The sequence below is a fragment of the Naegleria lovaniensis genome, assembly GCF_003324165.1.
Source record: "Naegleria lovaniensis strain ATCC 30569 chromosome Unknown tig020, whole genome shotgun sequence".
Lineage (NCBI taxonomy): Eukaryota > Heterolobosea > Eutetramitea > Acrasida > Naegleriidae > Naegleria > Naegleria lovaniensis.
Genome location: NW_025407842.1, coordinates 254,663 through 274,096, shown reverse-complemented (window position 1 = coordinate 274,096; position 19,434 = coordinate 254,663). Strand labels below are relative to the sequence as shown.

Here is a 19,434-nt window from a genome sequence, read left to right as displayed (position 1 = left end):
TTCGTAAGTGTCTAACTGTCACATCACAACAACAACATTCGTTGAGAGAGATTCTTCTGGAAAAGCCGAAGCTCGCAAGAAACAAAAAAAACGGAGAACCTTCTTTCTCGATTCCTTCCTCGTTGAAGCCTTTCTTCATACAACAACATAATTGGCAAGCCTTGGCGTGGTTCATTCAATTCACTCACACACGCACGCAAAACCATCTCTTGTTAAGCTTAACTCTACGATTGGTTACATCACTATCCGAGCCAAGAACAACAACAACAACAGGCTTTTTCGAATATTAAAACCCAAGTTGGTGTTTGATCAATTCGAGCAAATCTTACATTGAACACTCGATTCAACTCGATTATCACTTGCAAGCGGCTTACCATCCTTGTTGAATTGATACAAATTTGCATCATCAACACTCCATCATAACGTCTTTTTTGAAACGGACATTATCTGCATAGATTCTGCGCATAAGCAGCACAATCAATACACAACAACAATTCTCGATTCAATTTGAAAGAGAACACATTCGTGCGCAAGGTTCATTCAAAAGAATTGCTTCGAACCAACCTAGCATCGACACCTTGAAGAAAACAACGTTAGAACACTTGCTTTCAATTCTTCTTCTTGTTTCGATTGTCATTCCTTTTTCGACAACAATAAGAACATTATTATATTTACACACACCATCAGCAATACCGTCATTATCATTTTCATACAGAAACAACAACAACAACATCATGAATCATTTACTAGTAAATAATAGCGTATCGATAGAGTCTATGGAAGTCATGACATTGTGCATTGATCGTTCGAATGGCCTCCATAACTCATCCGGATGCTGTTGTTGTCTTTCACCACCATCCTCTTGCCCAAAATTCGCCATTGCTTTTCCATCCTCCAATCATACACAAATATTTATCAAGACACTCTCTGGTAAGACCATGACATTACTGGTTGATCTGAAGAAGGACACTGTTTTGTCTGTCAAGGAGAAGATTTATACAAAGGCATTCATTCCAGCCTCTCAACAACGACTGATTCACAGACAAGTCCAACTTGAAGATCATCGAAAGCTTTCAGAATATCCAACCATTGGAAAAGATTCAACACTGCATTTGGTACTTCGACTCGTTGCAGGTGTGAATAGCAAGCAAACATCAAGGTCATCGACACGCTCTACGAAAAAGTTGACAACGACAATCAAACAAGAAGATTCAGAGAATAGTGTTTCCACGACACCAGGTGTTCCTTCATCTTCCTCTCTTCAAGAAGAATCATCCTCCCTTACCACAGTCTCTTCCTCATCATCATCAACAACATCATCATCAACACTCCATCCACTTGACTCCATTCCAAAACCTGATACAGCATCCTCAACAACGAACAACATGATGGAAGCCATCAACACCCATCAACAAGAAGAGAATCCATCTGACATTGCACAATCAAGAAAATCTCGATCCAAGAACACAAATTTAAGAAGATTAAATAATAAGAAACAACCAACCCACTCATCCAACGTCGAGTCCACGAAGAACAAACATCTTTCATGACGCCATCATCTTCATCCTCTTCAGAAGAAAATCAAAATTCCAAATCATCCTCCTCTGCCTTAACGGATAACCTCTCCGAGTCAAGTCATCAAGATATGGAAGAGAACTCTGATTCCGATCTTCAAGATGATTCCGATGGGGAAGAAGTGACGAAAAGGGATCGAGTAAGGGCAAATCCAGAAATAAGAACAAGAAGAGAGGATCTTATACAAAGAGAGCTTGTATCAATTGCAGGACTGCACACGCTGCTTGTGACTCTGGACGGCCATGCAAGAGATGTATTCAATTGGGCAAAGCAGATAGTTGTCGTGATGCTGAAAGAAAGCGAACCAAGAAGAGAACTTTGAATGAATATGAAAATGCAACTGGGTTTTTCCCTTCCTTGGATTCTTTCATTCCACTCTTGAGCTCTTTGCAATCCCTTCCATTACCTGAATCCACTCCAAAGCATAATCCAGATGAAACCTCAAATTACTCATCTGAAGCAAAAGCTTCTCCAGAACAAGCTGGTAGCATTTCAGCAAATAATAAGGATGAATTTGCACCCAAGTTGACAACAAGAATCAAGAAAGAGAAGGGAGGACGAAAAGATAAAAAGAAGGGAGCAGCAAGTTCAAATAATCTTGTCACTACCACAACAACGACCACTTTAATGAGCGGAAGCACCACTGACCTTTCTATCGATATTGACATGAATGAGTCTCATCAAACCAATGCACTTGCAGAAATTTTCACTCATGACACTGCTCATTCCACCTTTTTAGATATGGAAAGCTCTCCAACGATTGAAAATGACAACAACTTTTTCAATGATGTCGATGGTGAAGATTCAAAGAGAGACATTTCTGAAGCATTGAATAATGTGGTACTTTCTTCCCCAGAGCCTTTACTTGGCAATCAACAAATGACTGCTGGCTCAAGTGAGGACAACTCATCTCATCTCGCCCTCTTGGAAACATTTGGCAATAATCTTCCATTTGATTTATCAGAAGCAATTTCACAAAGCAACAATAATGAAATTGTGAAAATGCTCTTGTATGAATATTTAAGACAATCACAAGAACTTCGTGAGCTTAAAAAACTGGTCACCTCACTTCAATATACCCTGATTAGTTTGAGTCCTCATCAATATGCAACAAGTCCATCCAATAATAATTTGAATGATCATTTATCAGGTAATACCATGTAAATAAAGGGTGATTCGCACACATTTTCATCTTTAATGTAATCCCTTACCCGAACCCAACTTTCCTAGTATTGGTAATTCTTTGTGAATTAGAAAAAGGTGAGTCCTTTCTTACATCAAATGCAAAGCAAGTTATCATTTGAAAATGGCTTTATTTAACACGAAGCATTTGTTCTCTGATGATTCAACGCAAGCAGTTCATGAGTTCAAGTTTAACCAGTGAACATGAGAAACCATTTCAGTTAAAAAACGCACACCTGCATCTTTTTAAAGGAAGCAATTTGAATTCTGTTGTGTCAACGACCAAAGGATATTTCATATTAAGATGAAATTTATGTCAAACATTAGAAATAAATTCAAGTAAAACTACGCCAGTCATACTGAACATGGCAATGAATTAGCTTTGAATGTTAACAAGGCAACAGTCTCCAAGAAGAAATCTTCCTCACCCAGCAAAACCCTCAGCAAAGAATTTTCATTGTAAAATGTCTTAAAAATTTTATCGTTTTTTCGAAAAAAAATTCAATACAACCTCCCACATCATGTCCTCTGACGAACCAAAGATTGAAAACGTGGATGAATCCGTCCCAACTCTCGAAGATGTTCCTGCCACCACTGCTACTGGTGAGCAAAAGGAATCCGCTGCTGCTGCCGCTGCCAGACACAGACAATCCAAGGCTGAGAAGAAGAACAAGAAGGCTATCCTCAAGGCTGGCTTGAAGGAATATCCTGGATGTAAGCAAGTAACCATCAGAAGTGCTCAAAGACTCACTTTGACCATTGATGATCCAGAAGTCTTCATCTCCGACAATGGTAACGGTACTGCTACATTTGTTGTCTTTGGTAAATTCAACATGGAAGACCCAACTCAACAACGTGGTGCTCAAGCTATGCAAGATTTGCTCAAGACTAAGCCAGAAGAGAGGAGGAAATGCCACCAATGGAACCAGTCGAAGAAACCCCAGAAGAATTGCCAGAAAATGTTTCTGAAAGTGATGTGCAAATGGTCGTTGACCAAACCGGATTGACAAGAAACCAAGCAATCCGTAGAATTAAAGAGAAAGGAGGAGACATTATTGAAGCTATTACCAGCGTAACTAAGTAAATTGTGAAACAATAATTTTCATCAAACCCGGTCCATCTTTGTAATTGGATGACCGAAAGTCCTTGTAATTAATTTTGACCTCCCGTTATTCGACATAGTAAAAAATGACTAAATTGCAGTACAACAATTTTTTAATGCTGGCCTCATTGATGAGGATTAATACGAATAAGAACCAATAATAATGAGAGAAATTGTTTGTATTCAGATTGGACAAGCAGGTATTCGGCTTTGAGATATATTTTGGAAGCAATTGTCTTTCAAATTACAAGGGTGATGGTTTAAAATTCAAAACTTACTTTTCATCATCAGAAACAATTAATAACAATCATGGAATGATACGATTTTGGATGGTCACCATGTTCAACTCTACAGCCGTAGTGGAGTTATTTAGAAAGATACAGAATCAATCTCTTTCATTATTTCAAAAGCCTATCTTCACTGGTATTTGCAAGATGGTATGACAGAGGAAGATTTCAAAGAGTGTTTCAAAATCTTGATCTTTAGTGGAAGACTATGATGAGTTGAATAATTATGTTGAGGAAGAGCCCGATATTAATGGAGATTAATTCGTAAGAGATTCATGAATCACTATTGAGTGTGTCTAGTAATTTATTGAAGACCAAAGTGTATTGCTACTGATCAATATCATCACCACGATGACCATTGTGATTATTAACCCCATTTTCAAAACACTCTCATTATTATTTCTTCCAAAATTACTTCCTCCATTGACAACCTTTGATGAGGTAACATTACCATTCCTCACACATGAATCCAAAGTATATGAATATGAAAACAATGGACTACTACTTCCACATGAAGGTGTTAAGACCATGATATTTTGTATCATGGCTAGATAAATCTTTCCATCTAGTGGCGATATTGCCACACCACTACTGGTATATGAGATTTTGGGATCAGAGGCTATGTCTCCATTCGAATTTCCCTTCAGCTGACTGTTTTGAGCAATGGTTGAAATCATTCCAGAATTCTTGTTGATTTTTCTGATACGCGTGGACGTATCTGAAAAGATGATATTTCCTGAAGGTAAAACGACAAGACCATAGGTGGAAAGAGAAGTTTGAGTTGCTAGAACACCATCTTGTTGGTATTGCCAAGTTCCATTACCTATTTTTGATTTAAAATGTATTTTGTTGTTGTCATAACACTTTACATACCTGCAACGGTTGTAATCATTCCAGTAGTGCTATTCACTTTTCTGATTCTATAATTGCCAAGGTCAGCAATATAAAGATCTCCCTCTTGTGTTACAAATAATCCAGTAGGAGTGTTCCTAAATATTGATGATCCATTGTTGAATGATTCAGCTGAAATGATCAATTACAACAGATACTTACAAAGAAGCGCTAGTAGCAGATCCTCCATCACCACTGAATCCTCGAGTGCGGGAGTTCCAACAATTGTGGAAACAATTCCATTCGAAATCTTTCTCACGGTTTGAGCTTGGGTATCAGAGAAATAAATGTCATTGCCTGAAACAAAAACACCATAAACCACACCAATCTTTTTGATCACAGGATCATCAATAAATGCATGGTAGGATTACATACATGAGATAAAGAAGAGAAAAATATTAGTTTTAAAAACAAAACAGAAGAAGTCACTTACTTTGGCATTGGCAAGTGGCCCATCTTGATAACCATAGGATACCACCAATTATTCACAGTTTGTTCATTGACCATCTTGAATAGAGTGTAATTTCCAGCAACATACAAATCTCCATTCAATGCCACAGAACAAGTTAACAACATGGTGGAGGTTTTCATCAAGGTTGAAACTTTCTTGGTAGCAATCTCAATCTTTCTCACCACTGAAGTAGGATGGCCAAAATCAATGACATAGAGAAAGTCCCTGAAGGGTTCAAACAAGCTCCATAACTCACATACTGGGCACCATTTCCATCGACATAACCATCTGCCAAATGGGAGATGGTGTATGTAACATTTTGGCATTGAACTCCTTGTGAAACACAAGAGAAAGGCAGAGAGCCACAGATATAAGAAAGATAAAATTATAAACGTGTTTGGTGTGAGACAGCATTCTAAAAATTGTTGAACAAGTGGTCCTTTGATTAGTAAGTTTTTTTTTAATCGAAGGTAGTCGATGGATTGGTGAGGGATTGGGGTTTTCAAATCTGATTTTGGAAAATCCAGGCGAGACAAGAGACAACTCACAGAAAACAAAATTACTTCTCGTTCATTCACAGAGCCTGCTTGAGGGAAATGTCTGGATTTCCTTAATCAAAGCTGCTTTTTATTCCTCTTTAAAGAACTGATTAATGTATAATAATCAATGGATCTTCTGGTAAGGGTGTAGAGAACATTTGCTGATTTACATGTGCTTCATCATTGTGTGATCCCTTCGTTACATAGATTTCTCATTTATATTTGTACAATCAATGTTTTAATCTCTCGTGTGCATGAACAAATGACACAAGAGAGCGGGAGTAAAAATCAATATCATCGAATTCATCATTTATGATCAGTAAGAAATGGGTGGTGTTGTTTAAACAACTCAACTTGAAAATCATGTCCAATATTTATTGTCTTCCACCAAGAGGGATTCGATGAATGACAGAGAAGCTCGTTTCCTGATCAGGTCTATAGATCATACAAATATCCTCAACCTTAACTGTTACAGGCTTCCACTTGGAATTTAGATCTTTCACCTTTGATTGAACAACCTTTTGAGCACATTGTCCCACAGTCAAATGAGGTACAAACTCTCCATTTTCATTCTTCTTTTCATCACAATAGGGGAAGTGTTTAGCCACCACCGACTGCAATTCTACAAGTTGTTGTTTTCCATTTTCATCTTGATCCAACCACAGGACAGCTGTCTTTTTATCAAAACACGAGACTCCACTCAATGTCAAATCAAAACTCTCTACATGCTGTAAATGTTCTCTCAGCAACTGAGCAGCTGCATCAAAATACTTTTCCGATATGAAAGGAAATAATAAATTGATATGAGGAGGCCATCGCTGATAGGCTTTATCCATTCGTTGTCTGATCTCTTGAATCGGTTCCCAAACCTCCCGAGGTGGTATGAAACACAAGCTGTATGGAAAGCCTTGGATGTATTTTGTGAGAGAGAATGAGCATCGGATTGAGAAAAGAGAGTATGATCATACACGTGATCATATGTTGGTTGTTGTACCGATTTTGAAGAATTTCCTGAAGACGATGATGATGAATTGTTCTTTTTTGACATTTTTGTTCTGTGTTTTAATAATAGTTTGTTGTTGAGAGAGACTTTTATTTCATTTTGAAAACTGTTGAAGAAGCAATTCCGAAAGTGCATGCTTGATCTTGTGACGACAAATTTTTGATGATCGTTACAAAGTCATGAATTAGATGGAAAAAATGAAAGAAGACGAACACCCGTCCTTGGCTGTCTTCCTGAAGAAATTCTGGAAAATATTCTCATCCAGATCAGATCACCTTCCGATGTCATTTCTTTCATTCTTACCTGTTCTCAAATGTATAGAATTTTTAAGAGACTTCGACTTGATGATTTGGATGAGATTCGGATTGAGTATTTGAATCGTAATGGCAACTACAATAATGTTAATAATCATGATGTGGACAACAGTGAATGGTCAATCGAAGCTCGAAAGATTGGATCTCGATTAATTGAATTATTTTCAAGAGGCTCTTCTCGAAATATGTGGACCTATGATGAATATTTCAAACACCATTCTCTGTATACATGGCCATCGAGTTGTTTTAGAAAGGGAAGAACCTATACTTCTACTGTCATGCCAAAGGATGAAGAAAGTAATATAAATGCAACACTAATCCTACTAATGATGACACTTATCAGGTGAATGAAAACAATAATGATAACAATGTTCCTCTGATTCGAATCAAACTAGCTCGGATTAAGAAACCTTCACCTGTAGAGGAAGATTATAGATTTTATCCCAATGAAGGTAAGTTCTATGTGGTGTTCACCATTCACTTGTTGACATTTATACTTTGCGCATGGGTTAGATACTTATGAAATAACTTTTGGGGAATTTGTCAAGAGAAAAGTGAAGAAACGAGAATATCTTGGAAATGGATTTAGAAACTACAAAACAACGACAAAGCAAATGATCATTGGAGAAGAAGAATCACAGGATATGGAAAATCACCGCTTGGTTTATGCAGATAAGATATCCTCATTTAACAATAGTTACAATATATACAGATCCAAATATTGTGAAAACGTTGTTCGATTATATGAAAAACCAGACATTGCTACCATCTATTCCTTTCAAAACAGACTTTCAGATATTTTGAAATGCAATCCTGTGATCGAGACTTTGCTTGACTGTATATTCGAATACAATAGAACAACGTCCACACGAAATAGGTTCATCATCGCAGGAGGATTTGTTCTCCATATTTTGTGCGGTTGTGGATGCAGTGATGTTGACATTTTTACTATTCGAATGGAGAAAGCGACTCTGTGATTATGAAAGATTTACGAAAAGTGTTGCTTAATTTTGAAAAATTGGCTCGACAACGGAATTTAGCTTATAATATTTTAAAAACAAATGGAACTCTTAATATATGCGTACCTTCTGTAGAAAAGCCAAGACTCAGTTCCTATCCTCCACGACCGATACCAGACGCTCAGTTAATGGCACAATTTGTTTTGAGAAAAATCGAAACCATTGAGGAAATTATGTGCTTCTTTGACATGGATTGCTGTCGCTTTTGTTATGATGGTAGAACAGTTTTCACAATTCTAGAAGGACTTAGAGCGCTCAAGTACAAGATTAACTTTGTTTCTAAAGAACACATTGAAAAGGGGCTATACTATAATAGAGCATGTAAATTTGGAAAAAGAGGTTTTCACACTCTCTTTATTTCTCTACACCCACTTTTTCATGTGATTCATGCAGATTATATGGTACAAGATTTGAAACAAGACATCTTTGAAAGACAAGAATCAGGGGAGAACGACCATGTAGACAATATTTGGAGTGGATTCTTTAATCCTGCTTCTGGAAAATACTTTGCTCGAGAGCACAGAGATATCGATAATACCAAAGATCTTGATGAGGCCAATTATTACACAGTAGTTTTGAGAAGTTTGACTTATGAGCTTGTCGATGCAGTATTGGAAAACGGTTTAAAAGATGCTTTTACCGCTTATTCAAGTTATTATGTGGATGGAAGATGGACTGCCGAGGAACACGGAAATGCACTTTCAGAAACCTTGGCTGACAGGATAATACATCACATTACAACCGAAGATATTCATATCTTTTGTTCCCGCTTTTCAGAATTGTTTATGAAGGACGCCTCATCTTACTTTTTAGAGGGATATTTCGAAAGTCACTTGAGAAACAAGTACAATATTTACAAGTGTTACATTTGTGGAATGTATTCACATCATTATCATGACATTTCCTTGCAAGCAGACAGAATATATGGATCAAGCCTTCCAAAGCGAGAGAAAAGACTTAAAGAGATCGAAGAAAAGTTTGGAATGTGTAATATCTGCAAGAAGTTTCACGAGCAAAAATCTATTCAATCCATGGCATTTAAAGTCAAAGATTTGTCATCCAAAGTCGCTATTGTTACAGGAGGAAGAATTAAGATTGGATTTGAAACAGCATTAATGTTACTTAGATGTAATGCAACCGTAATTGTCACGACTAGATTTATTGAAGATGCTTTAGAAAGATTCAAAGCAGAGCTAGATTACTCTACTTGGCAGCATGCATTAATATTGTATCCTCTCAACCTGAAAGATGGAAAATCAGTGTTACAATTCACAGATTTCGTTTTGAAACACTTTTCACGAGTCGATATTTTAATTAACAATGCAGCTCAAACAGTGAAACGTCCATTGAATTACTATGAAAAATTGTTCCGTCTTGAAACAACGAAAAATAATTCTCTCACACATTGTACACACAACAAAGTGAACGAATTTATGGTAGGCCTGACAGAGAATATTGTTGAGTTACGAAAGCAAACCATAGAAATTACAAAACGAGATGAATTGAACATTACAGATTTAAAGCTTGCCAAGACTTTATTTCCACTGGAAAAGTGGATAAATGGGGAGAGCAGTGTGATGAAAGATGGCTCAATTCATGGAATCAAAAACTTTTCGAAATTTCCAACATTGAACTTATTGAAGCTCAAATGATTAACAATGTCGCTCCTACCATTTTAGTTTCAAAGCTTTTTGATTGTATGAAATATTCTCCCGACACCATTGAATTGAACCAAAACGACAAGTTTGATGAAAACGATTCAGTTTCAATGGGACACACTTTTATCATTAACGTGACCAGTCACGAGGGACAATTCACTACAGAGGGTAAAACCGATAATCACATTCAAACCAATATCAGTAAGGCTTCTCTGAATATGATGACACGAAGCGCTGCTAATTTCTTTGCTAAACATGGAATTTTGATGAACAGTGTGGACACTGGTTGGATCAGTTCTGCCTTACCAGAAACATTCAAAACGCCACCACTCTCTCCGAAAGATGGAGCATTGCGAATTTTAGATACAATCTTGACAGGTTCTTTTGCTTATGGAAAATTGTTTAAAAATTATCAAGAGACAGAGTGGTAATTTTAATATTGAAAGAGATAATTATTAACTGCAATTTGATATTAATTAAACGGATGTGTTCTTGAAAGTATCATAAAGCTCAAATTGGTATTCTTGATTGAAATTATTTGTCATGTTCAACTTTTGAAAAATAGTTCAAAAATTCAGGTGCTGTGAGTCTTCTCTTTCAATCTTGTTCGTACATCAACGATACCGTATGGTTGGAAGTTCCATCAACAATTATTTCAATAGCTTCTTCATACTCGAAATACCGCTAATCTTCCCGAAATCCAAGCCCATGCAAAGTTAAATCCTCCAATACATCCAAAAACATCCAAAACTTCACCACACAAATACAAATTTGAATGTAGTTTGCTTTCTAAGGTACTCGTGGAAACTTGATCCAATCGCACCCACCTCCAGTGACCTCCGCTTTCTTAAAGGACATGTTGGTTTGATAAGGTAATTCAAAACTTGTGAGTTGTGAAATAATTTGTCTTTTCTGGGAAAGACTTAATTGTGAAACTGGAACGTCACTTAAATTCACGCTGTCAGTAATGAGTTGAACGAGTCGAATAGGTAAAAAGTTTGGTTCAGAATTTTTGTGAATAAAATTCTTCAAGAGGAGCTTGGAGTTTTGTTGTTTGGCGAGTGTGAATTTTTTGTCCCAATCCTGAGCGGAAATTTGAGGTGTCCAATGAACATGCAATGAAACAGCATCGTGTTGAGTATGAACTTTGTAAATTAATTTTTCAATAATGGATTTTTCAATTTTGGCATAAGAGGAATGTGAACGAATGTCATCCTCAACACTTGACTGAGGATTTGGAATTGATTTCAACGTTTCTTGACACAATAGTCCAGAGATGGTTGCATGAGAGGCATTAAGAATAGCTGGTCCTGAATATCCAGTATGTGTAAATAGGAATCCTTTTGGTTCCAAAGATTGATAGAGTAATACTTGTTCATGTTCCTTTTTCAAATACACGCTGACCGTGACATTGGGAAGAGTAACACCACTCAATTCTTTGAGAATATGTTTCATTTCGGGATTATAAATTAAAGGATTTAACGCTGGATAGAGTGGAATAATTTCATGGCCTAGTTGCTCTAAAAGTTGAATGCCATATCCATCACTGTTAATGACACTGAGCCCACCACTTGAGAGAATGACGGAGTGACAATTCAAATATTGAGAAGGATATTGTGATGATTTGTTGATTTCTTGATCATTTAAAAAAGAAATTTTCCAATTTCCAAATTCGTCTTTTTCCAATCCATTTACATTACAATCGGTCATAATTTTTACCTTAACCTGTTCAGTGTTTCGATCTTGAATGAATTGTAACAACGAGGTTAATACTTGTTTTGCATCGTTGGACTCTGGAAAATATTTTCCAGTCTCTTCTTCTAATTCTAACGCAATTTTTAAATTCTTTTCAAAGAATTCTTTTTGTTTTTCAATGGGCCATGTTTTTAAAATTTCGATTAATAATTCTGGACTTGTTGTGAAATATTTCAATTCCAAATCTGCATTTCCAAAATTGGAGTTTGCATGGTTTAAATTATTTTTGAGAATTTTTGGCCATTTCGATTCGTGTGGTAATAAATTACATCGAGTGCCCCCACTCATTAGAATTTTTCGTCCACATTGAGGCTTTCTCTCTAAAACATAAATTTCAATTTCTTGTGGAATGGTTTTCAAATTGTTTTTTGATCGTTGAAGAGTTTGAAGTGCTTGAGTCTGTGCAAAAATAGCTGACATGAGGCCTGCTGCTCCTCCTCCAATGATGGCCAATCGTTTGGTATTTTGCGAGTGATTTGAGTTTGATGAGAGATTGGATTTTGCATTGGAAATGAAGGATTGATGAAAGTGTTTGCACTGATTGGTTAAATAAATTTGAGATGAAAAGAATGTAATTTCCGAAGAAACACAAGACCATCGGTGTGGTCTACTTTGGAAATTTATAATTTTGTGAAAGCGACCAAGTAAGATCATTTTTTAACAGTTGCATTTTTTGTAATTTATAATTTATTGAAGGTTTTGGAATGGGTAACAACAATAGTTGCCATATTCAAAGTTAATAGATATGAATTTAGAAATTGAAGGAACGGATGAAAGATCTTGGACCATATTCAAATTTTGACCGTGTGGTGGGTGTGGATTCCTCTGCTGCAATAGTTGCAGATTTTTGGTTAAAGATAAGATCAACTGGTATTTTAGAATCAGTTTCTGCCAACTCGTCAAAGATCTTGAGGACTGCAGTCATTTCTGAAGAGATTTTTCCATAGGCGTTCCAGAAGGTTTCAGCATCATCAGTATCACCATCAATCATAATTTCCAAAATTTCATCAAGCAAATCATGAACAGAATGTTCAAAAACAGCAGTGTCAACAGTATAATAAGTATGGTCCTCCACTTTTTCTGTAACAATAGCGCCTCTAGTTCTCAAAAAGTTAAAGGCAGCAGCATTAGCCTTTGCTTGAGGAGATGCCTCAACACCATATCTAACACTTCTGAACACACTTGCCAAATAGGAAGTGTAGAGAGCTCTCTTGGCAAGAACATTAGCTGGAGCAGTGGAATCAGTTGCGTTCAAGCCAAAATCTAAGGAAATGGTATTATTGTTAAGCAAAGTACTCAACAGCCACAATCCACCAATGTCTGCCTTAAGTTCTTCCAATGGTGCATAGTGTGCACCGAAAGCTTCATGGAGCGGTTGACCGGTTGACACAACTTTGTGTGGACCTAATCCGTGCATAATTTCGTGTGAAAGTACTTGTGTGAAGAATGCCTTGAAAACAACATAACTTGTTTGTGATGGAGCAACAACACGCTTGGCAATTGGAGAAAGGATAGAGTTAAACTTTGCCTTTTGTACGTTCTTAAGAACGACTCTCTTGGAACCGTATTGTTGAACAATGTCGTCATTGGTTGGCAAGTTGTAAGCAACGGATTTAATGGCACCGTTGGCTTGTCCTCCGACATAAATTTGATTAATGACTCGGATAGAGTTAAGAGCACCGACATCTCTGTGAGGATAAGCATTTCTCATTGGCAAGTTATCTTCCAACTTTTGCAAATTATCCAAAATTGCACTGACAAGTTGAGTGTACTCTGTGTCACGATAACCAATATAGGCTTCGAAAGCTGTCTTTAAACCTAGCAATTCATCATCATAAGTTTCATATGGACCAATAGTGACTTCCAACATTGAATTGGCGTCGGTGACATTCATCCAAGCCAGGTCGCTATCTTCATATTTGTTTGAAAGGAAAGCTTGTGCTCGTGATACAAGGAAAGTCTTCAATGCAGCATCCTTGGCAGTTAACAGCTTTGAAGCCTCCATCAAGTAGTTGCTTGCCTTTGTTAGTTTTGCCTTGTACTGGTCACTGTATGGTACTGAGACAAGTTTTTCGTTTTGCTTCTTAATAACTGTGTAGTAACTCAGAGCATCTTTTTTCTCAGTAGCACTCAAAGTACGGATCCATTCATGCATTTCAATCTTGCTGACATTGTGAGGATAATATCCAGCACCTGGAAGTTTTCTCTCAGGGATTTCTTCCTTGGGTACTTCAGCAAGAAATTCATATGGAGCTTCGATAAAATTCTTGTCGTCGTTAATTCTGATCCAAGGCCCAAAATTGAGATCGAACAAAGCTAATGGTTTACCATGGCAAGCAGTGGGGAGAATTTCAGCTCTCAAATGTGCGTTTTCAGAGTACATTTGTTCTCTGTAAATCTCACCCATAATGTCTGCAGCCTTCTTGAGTTGAGTAATCACTTTATCATATTCAGATGTAATTTGGTTAAAGTTTGAAGTTTGTTCCAGTGCTACCGTTTCATATTTGTTCAAGTATTCGGAAACTTCTCCACAGCCTAGCTCTTGAGAAAACAGCACTCCAGCAAAAGCGCATAAACCTCCCAATATCAACAAAATAATTATAAGAATAACAAGGGCTCCGACATGGTTGAGCCATTTAAATTTGGAGAGGAATTTCTCTCCGATAGTTTTTTCATAGGTATTTGTTGTTGTTGCTTCATCAACACTATCAAGACTCTTGTCCCGTTCTCTGGAGCTGTCTTGGAGCTCAAAATCATCTTCTAATCGTTGAGCCATCTATATTTATGTGGTGGTGGTGTTTGATGCAATGATGATGACGGATGTTGGATGGTCGTTCGTGGCGGTGGTGGTGTGAGGAGAGAGGACGAATGGGAATATTTTTTAAAATTCAACGTTTTGTTTTTCTCGATTTCGATGCGCTAGCCAAGTACCAATTTGTACAGATCACCAAATTAAAACGTTACCCACAAAATAGAAGAGTGTTCAACCTTTATTGAGCGTTGTTGCTGAGCTAGTTGTATAAATGAGCCAGTGAGTGAATATTCACTCAACTACTGGTTTGTTCATTTGAGTTTCACCTTTTTGCTATCTTTTTGAGGAGTGTTGTCGTCTTCACTGAGGTTAAGCATGGTGAATGATTCGTCTTTGCCATTAGACGGAGTGTTATGAGCATGAATGGCACGCTTCTTTGTTGAACTAGCTTCTGGAGTGAATGGACTATTGAGGAAGGATAGAGATTGGGATTGTGTAATGGGTGTTCTTTCTTCTTCGTCTTGACCCTGAGAAATCTCAGAGAATAATTGTTCTGGATCGAAAACTTCATCAGGTATTGCGCTATATGGCTCAGTTTCAAGAGAAGAAATAGTATAAGAATTGGAGATGGGTGAAAGATCTGAATTGTTACTGCTTTGTGATCTGGGTTGGCTGTCTTCGTTGAATGATTGGGACGAAAAGGTATTGTCCTTTTGTGTGAGAGAGCTGTGACTGAATGTAATAAACTCTTCCTTGAAGAGCTCAGCACTTGTTTCGAAAAACGAATAATCGTAGCCGTCTTCGTTAACTATTAATACCTGCTGTTTCTTGCTCATTTGCTGTTTAAGACTTTCAACAAGTCCTCGGATGTATTTGGATTGTGGGTTCAACGAGATGATTGAAGGAATGGTAGTCGAATTTGTTGAAATGCTGGCCAAAAAGTGCAACATTTCATTTCTTGACGAGTGGAACGAGTACAGCACTTTCCAAATTCCATCATTTGTTAGTTTACAAGTAATATCTTCGCTCTTTCCAGCCATTCCACAAGTTTCCTTGTTCAGATACTTCAACCACATGGTGGAAACTTGAATAAAGAGAGGTTTATCGACCTCTTTCAAAAGTAAACTTGCCAGAGATTTCAGGGTGTCTTTGGAGACTACTCTCAAAAATGTTTCGTCCTTATTTGAAGTGAAGACTTTTTCTTTGAGTGCATCCATTACGTCTATTTCTTTTCTTCTCTTTGGATTGAGGTTTTCATAATCAAGATATATTTACACTTGAAGTGTCGTTCTATTTCAAATAGTATTCGTTCAGTTCCGAGCAAATCTAAAGCCATGTATACAATTTTGTGTTTTTGTCTTTCCCTCTCGATCAGGGAAATAACATTTCTAATGCTTTGTGAGCGCGTAGGCAAATCAGAAAAATTAGTTTCATCACAAAAGGTATCATCAATATAAACTTTGGACAATTTTTGTGATTTTAAGAAAGTGGTCGTTTCTGTGGACACGTTTCGAAAATCTCCTGTATACAATATGGCTTCCTTGTGAAGACCTTTTTGAATCTCAAATAAAAACATGGTGCTTCCAACGCAATGATTAGAAGTTAGTAGTGTAACTGTGAAGTTTCTTACTTGTGATCTAGATAAAGCATCCTTTACCTTATTGTTAGAGGGTAAATGATTCTGAGGATCATTTTCCTTGTCGTGAGTATGGTTAGTAAATTTGTGCGATATAGGCAATAGTGTTGGTTGATGTAGTTCAATAGTGAGAATTCTATCCTTATCCAAGTTTGGGAATTGAGACAGTAATAAGGTTTTTGTTATTGGATGACAAACAATACAAGTTTCTTCACTTGTTGTCGCATGTTGAAAGAACTTGTCATGCAAGCCTTTAAAGTGATCGGAATGAAAATGTGAAAGGAAGTAGTATTGATAATATGCCAATCCGCTTTGTTGAGATGATCTTCGTTTGTCCTTTCTGTTACATCCTTTCATCAGCAATGGCGATGACTGTTGGCCAGTATTATTTTGCTCCATCACGGAATGAAAATGTTCGAAATTATCGATGGCAATCACTCCGTGAGGTATTTCCGATGAAATATCAAAACATCCAGTAAATTCAAAAGTTGCTTTTCTTGATTGAGAAATCCAATTCGAACAGTTTAATTATCATATTTAACGGAAAATGTTGGGAGAACCTTACCTTCTCATTTTTTCTTCTTGATTTCTCGGGAACAAAATTAAGCGCCAAAGCTCTAACATCACACAAGAAGTTGTTCAATTTCATCATCTTGTTTACGTCGAAAGGCAAATGTTGGCATAGTTCGAACTCTTTTGAACTTTAAAGATTTTCGAATCAAACCAATCAAAATGCCAATTCACTGTTCTCACTCAATTTTTGAAACTCTTCTTCACATTCACAACTAAATCATCCAAAAAAATGTTCAAACAGATTGCATTGGCTGTGGGCGCTAGTTGGTCTCTCTTCTATCTGTATGCATGGGCACATAATAATTTCAAAACAACATTCATGATTGAACGAAAAATAGAAATTAGTGACACGGCCGAGAATGTTTTTGCGTTCATTCTGAACAAGAAGAATTATCCTCTCGGAATGGTCAAATCATGGACAGGAATCGAGCCTGAAAAAGAATTCAAAAGATTATGAACGGCGAAAACAAGTCAACTTTTAAAGTTGGAGAGACGAAATTTAAAGTCGATTTAATAACTTTGGGTGAGCTCGAGATGACATTATCGCATTGGATGGTGGATCGTGACACAAAAAAACATTTTAAATTTGGATGGGTTGGAACGAGCATTCATGAGAGGAACTTTAGAGGAGATCATCAATTTGAAATCATTGCTAAGGGTAACAAGTGTGAACTCATTCACAGAGAAGATATTTCAGGAATTTCAACACCTCTGGCAAGATTATTTCATGAATGGACTGGATACATTCACTACTACTCTAAATATTTAGAAGAGGTAAAAACCCAAATTCATCCAAACATTTAGAACAGCTCATGAACTGGAGCACGAAATGAAAATATATATTGAGTTAGGGGATTTAATCTCAATGGATTTATTACAACTGACAATTTCAAAAAAAAAACATTGCACCAGGCCACAACAAACCAACTGCTGAAAATTAAAAAAAATGTCAGAAATTGAAACCACCTTTGATTCTCTCTTTCCGATCAATGAAAGGAAGGCATTTTCGCAAAAGCTTTCCTATGGTACAGCTGGATTTAGAATGAAGGCAGATTCTATTCTAGATCGTGTTGTCTTCTCAGTTGGCTTACTTGCTTGTTTGAGAGCTTTGGAGAGGAACGAATCGGTCGGAGTGATGATCACAGCAAGCCATAACGGAGCACAAGACAATGGAGTAAAATTGGTAGATCCTTCGGGTGAAATGTTAGAAGCAAGCTGGGAGGAGAAGGCTATGCGATTAGCCAACCGTATTCATGATGCATCGGAATTGGCTTCCACATGCCGAGAATTGGCAAAGGAATTAAACTTGAATGGAAGAAATTCATCCAAGACTCTTTGTATTTGTATCGGAAAGGATACTAGAGAGAGTAGTGATCGATTAGTCCAATATTTGAAAGCTGCAATTTCAACATTTAGAAATGATGGAATTGTTTTTGTGGATTATGGATTGGTGATTACACCTCAACTCCATTATATGGTCATGCTGGCAAATAGTCACCAAGAAACAAAGAATTTCCTTTCTCAATCGTTCTCTTCTCACGACGAAAAGCAATCAAAAATTCAAGACAAGTTGAGTGAAAATTTGAATATTTATTATCAAAATATTGCCCAAGCTTTCGAATCGTTAGTTCACAAGACAAAGCCAATAGATGTCAACTTGGACTGTGCATTCGGAGTTGGCGGCAAAAAAGTGAAAGAGCTTGCCTCTCATTTGAAAGGACTCGTTAATTTTACAATTGTCAATGACTTTGAGCATGTGGCATTCAAGACTCTCAACAATTCCTCAACCACAAATGTGGAGCTGAATATGTCCAAAAACAAAAGGCAGTACCTATCAATTGTGAAACCTTTAAAGATTTAGCAAGCATTGACGGAGATGGTGACAGGCTTGTTTTCTACTACATCAACAACAATGGAGATTTGTGCCTATTGGATGGTGACAAAATTGCAAGTCTTTTAGTGAAATTTATTGGAGAAATGCTTAAAAAAACCAATTTGTTGGACCAATTAATTGTTGGAGTGGTTCAGACAGCCTATGCCAATGGATCCTCAACAACCTATCTAAAGCAAGTGTTAGGGGAAGAACGTATCTTTTGTGTGCCCACTGGTGTTAAATACTTGCATCACAAGGCCAAAGATCTTGATGTGGGCGTTTATTTTGAAGCCAATGGTCACGGTACTGTTGTTTTTTCAGATAAGGCAAAAAAGGCCATTGATGATCTGTATAACAAGAGCAAGCATGAAAACTCTGAAATTTCCGAAGCAATTTCCAATCTCCATGCTTTCACCAATTTAATTAACGCAACAGTTGGAGATGCATTCAGTGATTTATTAGCGGTGGTTGCTGTATTGAGCTATTACAGTTGGTCATGGTCAGATTGGGATTTACATCTTTACACAGATGTGCCAAGTGTTCAAGATAAGCTTCGAGTGAAAGATAGAACTATCATCAAAACATCTGCAGATGAAACACAAGTCCTTTCACCTCCTGGAATCCAAGACAAAATCAATCAATGTGTTGCAAAAGTCAAAAAAGGAAGGGCATTCATTCGACCAAGTGGAACCGAAGATGTCGTGAGAGTTTATGCTGAGGCTGAAACTCAGCAAGAGGCCAGAGATCTAGCAATTGATGTGTTGCATATTATTTACAATGATTTACAAGGAACAGAGCAACCACCTTCCAAGCTTTAATCATTG

At 37.1% G+C, this 19,434-nt stretch overlaps 9 protein-coding genes across 9 annotated transcripts; 4 read left to right on the top strand and 5 right to left on the bottom strand.

The window, feature by feature from the left end:
* Positions 1–734: 734 nt before the first annotated feature.
* C9374_004193 (uncharacterized protein) lies at positions 735–2,739 on the top strand (the record flags this gene model as incomplete). Its single annotated transcript, XM_044693805.1, has 2 exons — positions 735–1,522; positions 1,785–2,739. The coding sequence occupies 2 exons, from the start codon at positions 735–737 to the stop codon at positions 2,737–2,739; spliced, it is 1,743 nt and encodes a 580-aa protein (XP_044549201.1).
* Positions 2,740–3,278: 539 nt separating this feature from the next.
* On the top strand, positions 3,279–3,841 carry C9374_004192 (uncharacterized protein; the record flags this gene model as incomplete). The annotated part of the gene is made up of 2 exons (XM_044693804.1): positions 3,279–3,579; positions 3,651–3,841. 2 exons carry the CDS (start codon positions 3,279–3,281, stop codon positions 3,839–3,841), a joined length of 492 nt encoding a protein of 163 aa, XP_044549200.1.
* Positions 3,842–4,442: 601 nt separating this feature from the next.
* On the bottom strand, positions 4,443–5,814 carry C9374_004191 (uncharacterized protein; the record flags this gene model as incomplete). Its single annotated transcript, XM_044693803.1, has 3 exons — positions 4,443–4,969; positions 5,020–5,135; positions 5,471–5,814. The coding sequence occupies 3 exons, from the start codon at positions 5,812–5,814 to the stop codon at positions 4,443–4,445; spliced, it is 987 nt and encodes a 328-aa protein (XP_044549199.1).
* A 587-nt stretch (positions 5,815–6,401) lies between these two features.
* Positions 6,402–6,863, bottom strand: C9374_004190 (uncharacterized protein; the record flags this gene model as incomplete). The annotated part of the gene is made up of 1 exon (XM_044693802.1): positions 6,402–6,863. The coding sequence occupies one exon, from the start codon at positions 6,861–6,863 to the stop codon at positions 6,402–6,404; it is 462 nt and encodes a 153-aa protein (XP_044549198.1).
* A 480-nt stretch (positions 6,864–7,343) lies between these two features.
* Positions 7,344–10,452, top strand: C9374_004189 (uncharacterized protein; the record flags this gene model as incomplete). Its single annotated transcript, XM_044693800.1, has 5 exons — positions 7,344–7,619; positions 7,688–7,796; positions 7,858–8,221; positions 8,311–9,825; positions 9,879–10,452. The coding sequence occupies 5 exons, from the start codon at positions 7,344–7,346 to the stop codon at positions 10,450–10,452; spliced, it is 2,838 nt and encodes a 945-aa protein (XP_044549197.1).
* Positions 10,453–10,810: 358 nt separating this feature from the next.
* C9374_004188 (uncharacterized protein) lies at positions 10,811–12,430 on the bottom strand (the record flags this gene model as incomplete). Its single annotated transcript, XM_044693799.1, has 1 exon — positions 10,811–12,430. One exon carries the CDS (start codon positions 12,428–12,430, stop codon positions 10,811–10,813), a length of 1,620 nt encoding a protein of 539 aa, XP_044549196.1.
* A 97-nt stretch (positions 12,431–12,527) lies between these two features.
* C9374_004187 (uncharacterized protein) lies at positions 12,528–14,552 on the bottom strand (the record flags this gene model as incomplete). Its single annotated transcript, XM_044693798.1, has 1 exon — positions 12,528–14,552. The coding sequence occupies one exon, from the start codon at positions 14,550–14,552 to the stop codon at positions 12,528–12,530; it is 2,025 nt and encodes a 674-aa protein (XP_044549195.1).
* Positions 14,553–14,839: 287 nt separating this feature from the next.
* C9374_004186 (uncharacterized protein) lies at positions 14,840–16,737 on the bottom strand (the record flags this gene model as incomplete). The annotated part of the gene is made up of 3 exons (XM_044693797.1): positions 14,840–15,766; positions 15,913–16,660; positions 16,730–16,737. The coding sequence occupies 3 exons, from the start codon at positions 16,735–16,737 to the stop codon at positions 14,840–14,842; spliced, it is 1,683 nt and encodes a 560-aa protein (XP_044549194.1).
* Positions 16,738–17,683: 946 nt separating this feature from the next.
* On the top strand, positions 17,684–19,428 carry C9374_004185 (uncharacterized protein; the record flags this gene model as incomplete). Its single annotated transcript, XM_044693796.1, has 2 exons — positions 17,684–18,493; positions 18,562–19,428. The coding sequence occupies 2 exons, from the start codon at positions 17,684–17,686 to the stop codon at positions 19,426–19,428; spliced, it is 1,677 nt and encodes a 558-aa protein (XP_044549193.1).
* Positions 19,429–19,434: the final 6 nt, after the last annotated feature.